The following is a 12,658-nucleotide window of genomic DNA, read 5'->3' as shown; positions in this document are numbered from 1 at the left end:
GTTATACAATTACTGCTCTCTAAGTAAGAGAGGTTTCTCTCTGTAAGCCAGGTGTAGACAGGACTTTCAGGCAGCTGATTTCCAGATTCTTGCAGGACTGTAGCTGTAGTTTATTCCATCACACTTGTGAACTTAGAATGGCACCACTTTTCTTGGCAACGAAGTGTAAGGATAAATCTGTTTGAGGTGAGGAGATATGATGATGAGGTCCATAAATACATCTTGACAGTTTTCTTGATGCAAACACATTTGCTTTAAATGTTTCAAGACTCTTCTGTATCCTTTTCACTGTTCCTTGCTAAGCCTCATCCCACAATGTTGCCATCATCCTCACACCTGCAAGGAGCCTGACCTTCTCCGAGGTGCCATCAGTGCAAGAATCAGTGTACCCTGTACTGGTTGACCACTACTAGTAAAAAAAAAGTCAAGCAGAAGAGTGCAGTTGTGTATTTACCATTTTCTTTTCACTGAGCTGCTTGCAGTAGACACTAGGCTCTCCAGTAGGTTTGCTCTGCCAAACAAAACTACACAAGACACAAATCTCTTCTAGTAAATGTCTTGCCACTTTCTGTGGTGTGTCCTATACTAGTTGGTGTGTTCTACTTCCTGCTCTTGCCTAGTTCTAATACACTGTGTGGAAGATGCAGACGGCTAATGCAGATGGGAAAAGTTGTCCTATTTTGTGACTCAACTGTAAAAATTTAGTGTTCCAGTTTGAATTACTGAGAATACTTTTAGTATTTTTCTTTCTCCTAAGAGATGAAAAAAAAAAGACTAAGGCCTCTTTTGTTAAATATACTGAAACTTAGATGCTGCAAGGAAAGAAGCCACCAGACTGCCATTTAAAGTACGTCAGTACACAGGGCCAAGGGGACCTGCTGTTCATTGCATGATCACTAAACTGCTGAACAGCTATTATACAACATTTGGTCATGAGGTGCTTAAGGAAATACAAGCCCAGGTGCATTCTGGTGGTTTAAAAGCAGAGTTTGTCAGAACTGAGGCTAAAATGCTGCGAATCAACAGCTAGAGTGCCCTGGTGGACCTGCAGGATTGTAGAAACCTTAAAAATCTTTGCCAGCCCCTTGAGTTTTGATGGAGATTCTGTGGCAGCAGGTGTGTTTGACTTGGACAGCAGCTCTGTTAGGGTTCAAAAAGCCATTCCAACCCCAGAATAGGAGAACCTTTGCCTGTTTCTGTTAGAGCTGCAATACAAAGACAACACTGGACAAGTACATAAATTGAACAAAAATCTATATGCTCTAGACACTGCATAGGTAGGTTATACATACAGTAATTGAAAGAATGGCGTTTTTACTATTACTCATCCTATTTCTCTGAAAGTAGTTAAAAGAGTAATTCAGCTGAATATAAAATAAGTTCACAAGGTTTTTTCATTCCTCATGGGTTTAATTCATTAGAGCAACTACTGCTCTAAATGTAACCATTCTCATGTATTTATTGTGATTCCTTTTCTCAGGAGTGACACCCAAGTTACTGAAGACTGAACTGAGCCAAGAACCACCCTGTCAAATCTCCATCTTTGTGCCATGAAAACTGGCTACAGGTGAGTGACAATGGTACCATGCTGTGCTTTGCTTTTTTATCATGAAATCTGATACCTGCTCTGTCCTCTTAGTTGGGCCAGAGAAGCAGTTACACTCAACATCTCAGAATTACTGTGAAACAAGAAACACTGCTCAGGAGCAGTGTTACTACAGGAGTTTCTAGATAGCCCAAAGGAGAACTGTCTCATCAGAGTTTCGCTGAGACACAAAATAGTTGGTTTCAGTGTAAATGAACACTTGCTGCCGTAATTATGAGAACTAAAACTAAAGAGGGAGGCTTTAATTCCAAAGCACAGCTGCTCAGCAGTTGCTGATGCTCCTGCTCTCCCACCATAAATGATGCTTCAAGCTTTAAGACAGGTGGCTTGCAACCCTTTATTTATTTTTGTATTCAGAAATCAGCATGATCTTGTGTCAGTGCCTAAAACTGAAATGCTAAGTCTTCAATAACTCTACTTGAAAGATATGTAAAAATCACAGCAAACACAGACAAGAGAATTAATTTTGGGGTTTTATTATAAAAGTAAAATAAAAATAAGCATTTAAAAAGTCTGCTTTTTTTCAAACAGGAACAGATATAAAAAAACTATTTACAAGTAGGAAAATGCCAAACTTGAAAAAAATTTTGAATGAGGCACCAAAGTTAAGTTTAAATACATATTTGAAATGTACAAGATGCCTTTTTTTTAGGATTCTCTTTTTTCTCTGAGTTGTTACTGTTATGATTAAAGTACTGATTTTTCTCAGCCAGCTATTTTAGGAGCTTTTTTGTGCAACTGTGCTGCAAAAATTATGAAGAGAGCAGCTAGAAACTGTATCCTTTGATTGCTCTGTGCCTTACCTCTTTATTAAGTGAGTTCATATTATGCATTAACAAGGAGTGACTTTCATCTGTAAAAGAAAATCCTCACCACCCAGAAGAGCTCAGTCAGTGTTTCACAGCGTCCAATCCTATGTATTAATGTGGCAGTAGAGCCCAGGTTATTGTATATGGCTTGTAAATTAATAAAATTAAATGTACTTGAGGAAGGAACCAATGGCCAGGAGTTGAATGCTGAAGTTGTCGTGGGTTCAGGTGAGATTCTTCCAGCGCCCTTTTGGTTTTGAATTTACTTCCCTCTGGCCAGGAAGACACTGATGTGATTTTAAATGTCGCATTTGTTCCTGTAACTGCACTTTGCTAATTGAACATTGCTATTCAGCTATATAATTGCTTTGCAGTGAACTTTCATGTCCGTAGCCCAGGGCCATTTTGCTCAGTGTTACTGATGACTTGCTGTTCAGAGAGTCTGAATAAGTAAAACTCAGTTTGCGGAATGAGGTCTCCACACCACTGTCACATGTGCTTTCGTTGTCTTGAAATTTGCTGTTATAAAGCTCACCTGAGGGAGAGGGAAAAGGGAAATATGTCATTGTGTGGCTTGAGTAATGCTGCTTTCAGAAAAGCCTAAGCAATGCAAACCAATAGGGTCAAACCTCTTCCACAGGAAAATCACTCTGGCACGAGGTGTTATAATAGGAAAAGCAGTGCTGAATGCTATCAGGCCACCAAAGCTGTGATCTGACATACTGCTGGCAGAGCTCAACTTGCAGTTCGAGTTTGGATGGCATGAGAAGGCCGCTGACACTAATGCTGTCACTGCGCGTTGGTCAGGACTCTGCCTGACTGTGGCAGTAGCAGGGCAGAAGGTTATCAGGTACAGACTCCATGCACTGTACAGCCCCTAAACTGCACAGGATGAAGGTCCTAAAACTTTCTCATGTTATTTCAATGTTATTCACAGATTTCTTTTTGAGACAAATACTTGAACAATTTTCTTCACCTGAAATACAAACAAGTCAGCAGCAGCTATCACCTGTGCACAGTCCACAAGAGGAGTGCCTGACTGTAAGGGATCAGTATTGGAGTTCAAGGTACGATGGGAGATCACTGTGACTAGAACAGTGGTTGGTGTATTAAGAGTTCAGTCTCATTTTTCTAAACAAGCATCTTAAACGATATGATGCAGTCCATTCATGTTGTAAAGGAGCAGAACCTCTCTTACCCTTCGTGATTAATCTAAAGGGGTAATATGTGTATAAGCACATTTTTAGGTAGGGGTAAAGGTTCATTCCATGACTGAACATTTTTCCATAGAGAGTAAACTGGCAATGTTAGTGGCTATGATGTTTCTTTTTTTCTTTCCAGAAATATCTACAGTATTTTCACACAGGGTGTAAGTAAGTTTCCACATTAGGGTACAGGCAGCACTACTGGTGTTTGAACAGTAAAAACCCAAATGTTTTTGTTACTTAACATGGCCAGGTGATGCCTGAACATCCCTGATAACTGATTTCTCAAAACCTCTGTTTTAATGTTAGTAAAGTCCCTTGCCAAAAACCACAGTAGGACCTCCATAATTGAAGATGCTCTGAACTTGACATGACAAGGGCAAACCCATGTAACGTTATACTGGCCCTGCTTTGAATAGGTAGTTGGACAGCAGGACTGCCTGAGGTCCTCTGTAACCTCAGCCATCCCCCCTTTCTCTGCTTACACCATCAGTGGGCCAATTTGGAGTGCTACACACTGCAGAAAGAGAAGATCGATACCAAAGTCTTACTGAGAAGTTTATGAGCCCAAAACATTTTTGTGTATCTAGATATGAGAGGGCAGAAAGAAGTCAAAAGCTAATGGCACTCATACATGCCTGGGAGATCATTGCCTAGTTTGTCTTTTGAAACTTATTCCCAGAACATCCATGGCATTAACATCAGCAAATGGCAGATGTCTGGCTTTAGAAAGAGGAGGCAGTATATTCAATACTGTGATGCAGGCATGCTGATTCAAATGGTCCTTTTTCCTCTCTCATAGGCCTAGCAAATATCTGTGACAATAAAGTCATGCTGCAGTAAAATATTTCTGAAACCAGTAAGCAGCTGAGGCATTGCATGAAAGGAAGTGTAAAATCTATCCGCAGTCCAGGGTGGGGTGGAAGAACTGAAAAACATGTTGTGTTGCCAATTTTACCTGTCTCTTCTTTTGCAAAGGTGAGTGGTGATGACGACGGAAGAACTTTTGCTGTACTGTTCTCCAGGTGAGATGGGCTGTGTGAGATGCAAAGTGCTTGCTGAATTACTTCAATGGCTTCTCTGTGATCCATCTGTCTCAAAGCAGCCATCAACTCCTGAATTGTACCACCAGAAACCTAAGAGAGAAGACACCAGATGCTCACCATTACCTAGGCTGGCTAAAAGTGAAGGGTTGCACTGTTTCACCGTGCAGGAGGACAACATTCTCTACGTGTCTGAATGTTCTTTGTAACTTTTTACAGCCACATTACCTCATAGTTATCTAGCAGAGTTTTTGATGGAGAAGGGCTCAACCTGAAGGCATTGTTAAGTATGCCAAGACCCAGTTTTTGTGCTAGAGTGGACCAGTTTTTGGTTGGATCAGGCAATTCCAATAGTTTGTAAAGCTGCATCCTGGAACTTTCATTCAGCTCTCTCAAATTTCCTGGGGAACAGAGAAATATGTTTATTATTTACACAAATCATGCACCAGTTAATTTCTAATCCAAACTGAAGAGTGTGTTAAGAGTCCAATCCTAGTGTTTACAAATGTATTGCTGTAATACTGAAAATGTGTAGCAATGCCATTAACGAGGCTACAAGAAAAATGTACTCCCTTTGTGTCCTTGTGACCTTAAGGGAATCAGCTCATTCTGTGAGCGAGTGGGTGGGAGGGTACCTGCTGCCATTACAGTTTGAGAACTCAATTACTTGTTAGCAGGATATTATCAGGTCTTTATAGATGTTACCTGGTGTCAGCAAGTTCTCCGAAACCTCTGTTGACTTGTAGGGCTTGCCATTTAATATGTCATACACCTAAGAGAATACATTAAAATCAGTATTTGGCAGAAACCTGGTTAGTATCCATTATCTTGACAACTCTCAGCAGTATTGTGTAAAGCCCTAAATCCCTCTGTAAATCAGCATTTTGTTCCTCTCTGAGATACAGTAGTCTGTTAAGTGGAGCTTTCTTCCAATGCTATTTCATTGGGAGAGTTTTGTGGCTGAATTAGTTTAATTTTTGATGGCAAATTAGTTGCTTGTCACCACTGAAATAACTGTTGATGCAGTGAAAGGAGTTGGCTGAGAGAGCTGCACTCTATAATTAGAAAAAACCCACAAAAAACCTCAAACCCCAGAAAAAAACCCAGATTATGTACCTCACAGTTAGCTGCCATATCCAGTGGTGTTGTTCCAGGCACAATCCCTTCATCATAGTCTTCACCATTTTTCACATCATCTAGATCAAACAATGGCTCAAAGTTCTCAATGTGAGGATTTGCACCTGGAAAACAAGTGTGCAAAAAAAATCCTAAGAAAAAAAGGCTTCAAGTTGCTTTTCAGCAATATTTAAAATATGCATTTCTGGCAAAACAGCTAATTTATTTACTTCAGCTAAATGGTATTTTATATTAAACTAGTAAATAACTCTTTACAATTATATTTAAGTGCTGTGCCATCTCTGTGTAGTGCTACTCTCCATTATAAAGAGGGGAAAAAATTACAAGCAGAGCATTATGGCCCAATGAAAGAGCTCTGGTTGTATCAGTTGACTTCCACTCCCATCTTAGCTTGCACAGAGTGGAGCATGTATGTGATGAAGCAATGGTGTGGTGCTGCTTTTTATAGTGTCAGAGCAAGTGTGGGTATTTTTAAAACACCAAGCAGACAGCCACATCACTGGGAAGCCTGTGTTTCTGTTTCAGAGGACAAAAATCAGGGTTAAATACAACTGACAGAATGTTCCAATAAATATTCAAATCTAATTATTCCGAAGTGACCTTAAATAGGAGACACTAACAAGCTCCTGTGTCAGTGATGGGCTTTTTTGTTGTTTCTAAAGCAGTCCAAAACTTATCTCAGCTATGTAACAAGGTCTCTTTCCCACTTCTTCAGCTATAAAAGCTACACAAAGAAATATTCAAAGAACTTCCAGTAGTGCTCAAGAGATTTTTCTTGACCAACATAATTTGCCTTTTTAGCGATTAGATGGTGCTGAAGAGTGGTTAGTATAGCACCTCAAACTAGGACTTTCTGAGGAAACTCAGACCTTCAGGCTTTTAACATCTGACTTCCTCTGCTCATTAAACAAGTTCACTGGAATATTCTTTTCTGCTTGCGGCCTTCTCACTTCAATTTTCATCACTGTGGAAGAAAAGTCTCCAGCAAAGATCTATTTTCATACCTGCTGCTTTGAGAACTGCTGTCAATTTTGTAGAGCCCCTTCCAGCTGCTATGTGGAGTGGAGTTGTCCCATCATATGTAGTGCTGTCCACATCTGCATCACCCTACGTTTTTATTGAATGACAAAAAGAAAAGAAATCTATACAATACAGCTGCAGAGGCTCATGTCTGCATAAACACTGCTACTGTGCAAGAAAGCACCATTCCATGCTTGTTTGCATAAAAGCTAATGTCTGAAAAGAAGGAATTGGTAAAGAACTAAACAGTCTGCATCAGGGACAGATGGTGGTTGTGTGCTCCACTGTTACAGCAGGAGGCACAGTGTACCCAAAGGGGTCAGGTACGTAAACGCCACTTTGCACTCTGTGTTAATAGTTCTGCCATCTGATTATCTGTGGCCTTTGAAGTCTGAATGGGTGGCACAGAAATCTGCTTTTGTGCTGCTCTTCAGAAGAGCAGCCAGGCTGGTGGCACATCCATACACCAAGGAAAGCTACGCAGCAGCGGGTGTGCAGAATGAAGAACACCAGGATCAAGGTGTTAGAGATGAGACAAATATTTATAGATATGCACAACTATATCTCTATGCACATCTCTATTTCACACAGAAGTAGTGATGAACTTGTTCATGAGTAACTTCATTGGCTGTCAGGATTACTCAGTGCAAATTATACCTGGCATATGCAGTCAGGTCAGGGTCACAAACTATAAATGCCTCAGCCTGGGCAAAAGGTTCACCAGCAGTGCTGAACAAAACAATGAGTAACATTACCAGTAATTTTGCCATTATGTTAACTTAGGTAATCTAGTCAATAAACAGGAACCCTCCTTTCAATTCCTCTGAAGCACTGAAGGATTCTTGAGAGATTTTAAATACGTAATTGGAAAGACCTGTGAGAAAGAAATTTTGCCCTTACCTCAAGCAAAAGACAGCCTGCCAAAGGGATGTTCTCCTGTTCAACAGCCAAATGCAGTGCAGTTCGTCCAGACTTTTGTTCCTGAGAATTGACATTAACTCCAGCAGCAATCAGTTGTTTGAGGCAGGACATACTATTTGCCATCACCGCCATGTGAATTGCACTGAGACCTACACAAAATCAAACACATCCATCATGTGCATTAATATTTGAAAAATTCAGAAATGCCAGAGTAATGAGTTTTGAAAGTGTCTGCATCTATAAGAATTGTAGTAAGTTAGAGTTTCTGTAGCTATCTGGGCAGAACTAACACATTTTACCTGCTGACACACTAGCTCAAAGATCAACTCATTCCACCTGCCTCCTGCCATGGTCAGAACACCTTCCACTACACCATGATGCTCAAAGCCCCATCCAGCCTGGCCTTGGACACTTCTAAGGATGGGGCACCCTCAACTGGAGTTGCCTCTGGGGAACCTGTTCCAGTGCCTCACCACCCTCACAGGAAAGAACTTCTTCCTAATACCTAATCTAAACCTACTCTCTGTCAGTTTAACAGCCCATTATCCCCTTGTCCTGTTGCTACATGCCCTTGTAAAATATCCCTCTCCAGCTTTCCTATAGGTCCCCTTTGGGCACTGGAAGGCTGCAGTGAGGTCTCCCTGGAGCCTGCTCCTCTCCAGGCTGAACAGCCCTGGCTCTCCCAGCCTGTCTGCTGTGGAGAGCTGCTCCAGCCCTTTGAGCATCTCCATGGCCTCCTCATGGCCTGCTGGAACAATCCCGTGTCCGTTGTAGGCTGGGGGCCCCAAAGCCTAAAGCAGCACTCCAGGTGGAGGCTCAGGATTGCATTAATACTGTTAATAAAAATGTTCTTTGTGCGTAAATTGGAACTAGTTCTGTTACTGGTGGTGAGTCAAAACCATGCAAGAAAAAACCCCCAGCAGATTACAAGGTGGAACAGAAGGCAGGAACTACTGAGCTCACCTAGAACATCTCTGTCTCAAAAGAGAGTAGCCTTAAAAAAAAACCCAACTGCATCTTGGCACTAAACAAGTCGGTACCCGATGCTGGTCCCATCTGCTATTGAGTATCTCCTATAGGAACAGTCTGGGCAATAATTGGTATATTTTAGTATCATTCTCCTTGTAAGGTCACGCTGCCTTATCACCTCAAGATTACCTGCACCAGATCAGAAGGAGAGGAATAAAAGCCTTGTATTTAAAAAACAATCAACCAAAAAACCCCAATGAAACAAAAAATCCTCTCTGAGGAACTTAAACACAGTTTTTTGAATTACATAGTGACATCTTAAGGTCAGAAATTTTACAATCTACTAGAGCAGGAGTACTAAATTCAAATCCCCTGTGCCACTGAAAAATGGGAAAATTGTCTCTCTGTGGTTAATTTAGAGGTTCTAATTGTGTTTGGTCATGAAGTAGCAGATACAAAACTCAACACTGGTCCAGAAACTATTTTTGAGCAGATTTCATTCACTAGAGAAGAGGAAACATTTTCTTCTGGGGGATTTTTTTTGAAAAGCAGTGGGGGCATAAGGTGTTTCAGGAGGAACACAGTGCTCGAAGTTTTGTGAGAGTGAAGGGAATATACAGTAACAAAAATTCAAATCCATACTGTGTTGTGGCCATTACCAATCTTTCTGTTCTGTATAGCCACAAAACCAGCACATCTGTGTTTTCTCATCTGTGCCTGCAGGCTCATAAAAAACAAGGATAGCACATGCAAAATGGGGCAAGATTTTATTTTCAGTGTCTGTATCTAGCTGTGTAGAAATATGGTGTTGGCAGGAATTGGGGCACGTTTGTCTAGTAGGTAAGTGTGAAATAGAGGCATTGTCTTTCCATACCTTCACCATTGGAAAGGTTGACCATCGGAGATACCTTCTCATGCTTGAGGAGCAGACTCAATGTCTTGTCATCTCCTTCGGTAGCAGCTAAATGTAAGACAGAATTACCATGGCGATCCAGAAGGCTGACATCTGCTCCAGCCTTCAGCAAGTCTCCCACCACCTCTGCCTGCTTTGTGATTACTGCCAGGTGCAAGGGGGTCTAGAAGAGAAAAGCAAGCCATGAGAAGAGAAGCAACAACACATGTACAGAAATTTCTGAAACCCATACAAGCTCCTAGTGTGAGAAGATGTTACACCACTCCAGAGCTAACAGAAACAAAAAGCTTGCATTTATAGAATCATAGAATTGATTGGGTTGGAAAAGACATCCGAGATCATCGAGTCCAACCCTTGGTCCAACTCTAGTCCATTTACTAGATCATGGCACTCAGCACCACGTCCAATCTGCGTTTAAAAATCTCCAGGGATGGTGAATCCACCACCTCTCTGGGCAGCCCATTCCAATGCCTGATTACTCTCTCTGTAAAAAATTTTTTTCTGATATCCAACTTAAATTTCCCCTGGCAGAGCTTAAGCCCGTGCCCCCTTGTCCTATTGCTGAGTGCCTGGGAGAAGAGACCAGCCCCCTTGTCTACTGAATACTACAAATAGGGTGTCTACTTACTGGAAATAAAAGCTGCCTTGCCAGTGTCAGCAGTTGGACTTTGGGAGGAACAAAGATGTTGTCTACTCTGTAAGCCAGGGCACTGACCTGGCTGTTTGAGCATTGCAGTGTAAGGGACTCGGGAAATGAGATAATGCCTGCACCCCCCAGACACTGTAACCCTGCTTCCAGCTGCCCCATCGCCAAGTTTGTCCCACAGGCGGAGCACACGCTCTTTCCAGGCCCTGCTCAGATCTGTCTTTAGCACTGAACCATGCTCTCACTTTGCTCCTGAATCAGGGGCTTGCAGTCCTGGGCTTAGCAACTCCTTATCCCTCAAAATGGCTGCACAGAAGAGGAGAAAATCCTGCAGTTCTGTGCCTTTGTCAAAGTGCAGAACAATGTGCAGTGACACAGCAGGTGTGGAGCTGCCTGACCTTACTTGCACATTCCTGATTTCTTTGCATGGACACTGCAGCACCGAGTGGCTCTCGGGCCAAGAGGTCTTGAGAACTTCCAAAGACTGACTGCATTCTGCATTCCTGTCAGTCTTGTTAGAGAGCAGCATCATGCTGAACATACTCAAAACTGCATGTATTTAAACAGTAAGCATTCTTGGAAAATCATATTTCCAGTACTAAAATAATTTAAAAATTATACAAGATTCCATCTCCAGATAATTGTATTAACAGAGGACTATTCCAACTCCAATTCTGCACAATAAGCTTGTGTTTGTCAATAGATTTATCAGCACATGTGATTTGCAATTAATTACTGCATCTATAAGATATATATATGATTCAAATTTCAGAATATCTGTACAGAAGGAGAGTTCTAGCCCAACCCTACATTCTCTTCCATCACTGGCTTAAGGTTTAAGTTGAAGGTAGCAAGAGCTGTAAAGGTCATGGTAGTCAGGGATTTATTTCTTGTGTGGAGCACAACTTTGCTTCCTATTTCTGTTAAACAGAGGGCACAGAGTTCAATTCAGAATCTTCTGCTTGCTTTGAGCACATTTCAAACTTTGTCCACATTTCAAACTTGCCTTATATGAACATAAAAATGAAATGTGAAAGAAAACAAGTCAAAATAAACCTTCTGGGACTATCTGTATAGAATAAAAACCTGCCTTTACTGTTCACAGCAAAACAAATGACAGAAGTATCAGAGTGCTACTGTGTTATGTCCAGCTGGTTACCTGTGGGACAGCCAAGTGGTGCACACAATCTCTTTAGAAGAGATTCTTTTCCAGGCAGGTTCCTATAGCTCTTTTTAAAACCTATGTTACAAAGAAACAGCTCAGACTCTGTCAGAGATGAAGCTGAGACAGAATTGTGCCTGACAGTTAAGAGTTATTTTCCTCCAAGGTAAAAGCCATGGGAATGGGCTTTTTTTTTTTGCTTTTACTATCATATTCATCTAGAAATAAAAGAAGACCTTAGTGCTCATGTGATGGGCACAAATACAATCTGGGCTGTAGAAAGGGCATAGGTTATTAGGGCTTTCATATGCCTATAGATAACTGATGATGCAGCAACTGACTCATGATCCCGAGTTAACCTATGTTAGAAAGGTCAAAAGAGCCCAGAGCTGGCACACTGTAATCCATACCGCTGGTTTAGGAACAGAGAAGCCAAATACTGAAGACATGAGAGCTGAACAATTTACCATTTTTGGCCTGTTCTGCAATTAACCCATGGAGACACTTCTGTTAACATCAAGAGGACTTACAGACTAAACCAGTGCAAACAGGCTCTTTTTCCTTGACCACCTTACAAGAGTCACTATGTTTTTAAACTTGTTTGTATCTCAGTCTAATCTTGCTCTCTTCCACAGACAGCAAGTTGTGCTATTTCTTTTTTACTAGCTGGACAATCAGCAACACTTAAACCACCACAGCTGCGCACCTGATAGAGGTCATTTCTCATGTTAAGGATGTCATTGTAATTCGAATCCGGCATCACTTCCAAGAGGTTTCTCACCAGCTCAGTATGAAGGTGGATAATTGCTAAATGAAGGACACTGAAACAAACAAAAAACAGATGAACATATTCACACTGTTTTCAAATTTATTATAAAAATTTCTAGGCCTTGCTACAGATCTGACTGAATTCTGTCATAAACACTTGACTATTAGAGGTATTAGATTCCAGCACTAAATATGAACCCCAACATTAAGAAAAGCAAGTCAGAAGGTAACTGCTTAACCCTTCAATCACAAAAGCAAACATGGAATAGCTTTGGCTGTCCCTGAGCATAACTTTATTACTAGTCTAATATACAACATTTGTAGCACAAAACAATTGCTTCAGAACCCCCCCCAGATTCTCTGCTGATTTGGTTTTTTTTCATATTTTGAATTATGCCACAGATGAACAACTCTTACTGTCAAAACCTTCTGCAGAATTTCCACAGGCCTCTCTGCCAC

At 41.2% G+C, this 12,658-nt stretch overlaps 2 protein-coding genes across 10 annotated transcripts in view; one reads left to right on the top strand and one right to left on the bottom strand.

Moving 5' to 3' along the window:
• MANBA (mannosidase beta) overlaps positions 1 to 6,062 on the top strand; it is a 58,178-nt gene extending 52,116 nt beyond the window's left edge. For 4 of the 6 annotated variants that reach the window (XM_071555935.1, XM_071555934.1, XM_071555930.1 and 1 more), the window contains 3 exons: positions 1,481 to 1,567; positions 3,353 to 3,482; positions 4,599 to 6,062. The gene's annotated coding sequence lies outside the window, so the exon portion shown is untranslated. Of the gene's footprint in view, positions 1 to 1,480; positions 1,568 to 3,055; positions 3,483 to 4,598 lie in introns of all 6 variants that reach the window. The other 2 variants (XM_071555932.1, XM_071555931.1) reach the window with 2 other exon arrangements.
• The window catches only part of NFKB1 (nuclear factor kappa B subunit 1), a 56,657-nt gene continuing 46,046 nt past the window's right edge, over positions 2,048 to 12,658 (bottom strand). For all 4 annotated transcript variants that reach the window (XM_071555929.1, XM_071555926.1, XM_071555927.1 and 1 more), the window contains exons 16-24: positions 12,138 to 12,252; positions 9,585 to 9,786; positions 7,721 to 7,890; positions 6,805 to 6,907; positions 5,780 to 5,904; positions 5,369 to 5,435; positions 4,892 to 5,064; positions 4,579 to 4,756; positions 2,048 to 2,950 (exon numbers count right to left, since the gene is read on the bottom strand). In XM_071555929.1, coding sequence (XP_071412030.1) covers positions 2,763 to 2,950; positions 4,579 to 4,756; positions 4,892 to 5,064; positions 5,369 to 5,435; positions 5,780 to 5,904; positions 6,805 to 6,907; positions 7,721 to 7,890; positions 9,585 to 9,786; positions 12,138 to 12,252 — 1,321 coding nt within the window. In that variant the 3' untranslated portion in view covers positions 2,048 to 2,762. The remainder of the gene's footprint in view (positions 2,951 to 4,578; positions 4,757 to 4,891; positions 5,065 to 5,368; positions 5,436 to 5,779; positions 5,905 to 6,804; positions 6,908 to 7,720; positions 7,891 to 9,584; positions 9,787 to 12,137; positions 12,253 to 12,658) is intronic.

This window comes from Pithys albifrons, chromosome 5, assembly GCF_047495875.1.
Source record: "Pithys albifrons albifrons isolate INPA30051 chromosome 5, PitAlb_v1, whole genome shotgun sequence".
Lineage (NCBI taxonomy): Eukaryota > Metazoa > Chordata > Aves > Passeriformes > Thamnophilidae > Pithys > Pithys albifrons.
This window is presented reverse-complemented; position numbering and strand designations above follow the sequence as displayed.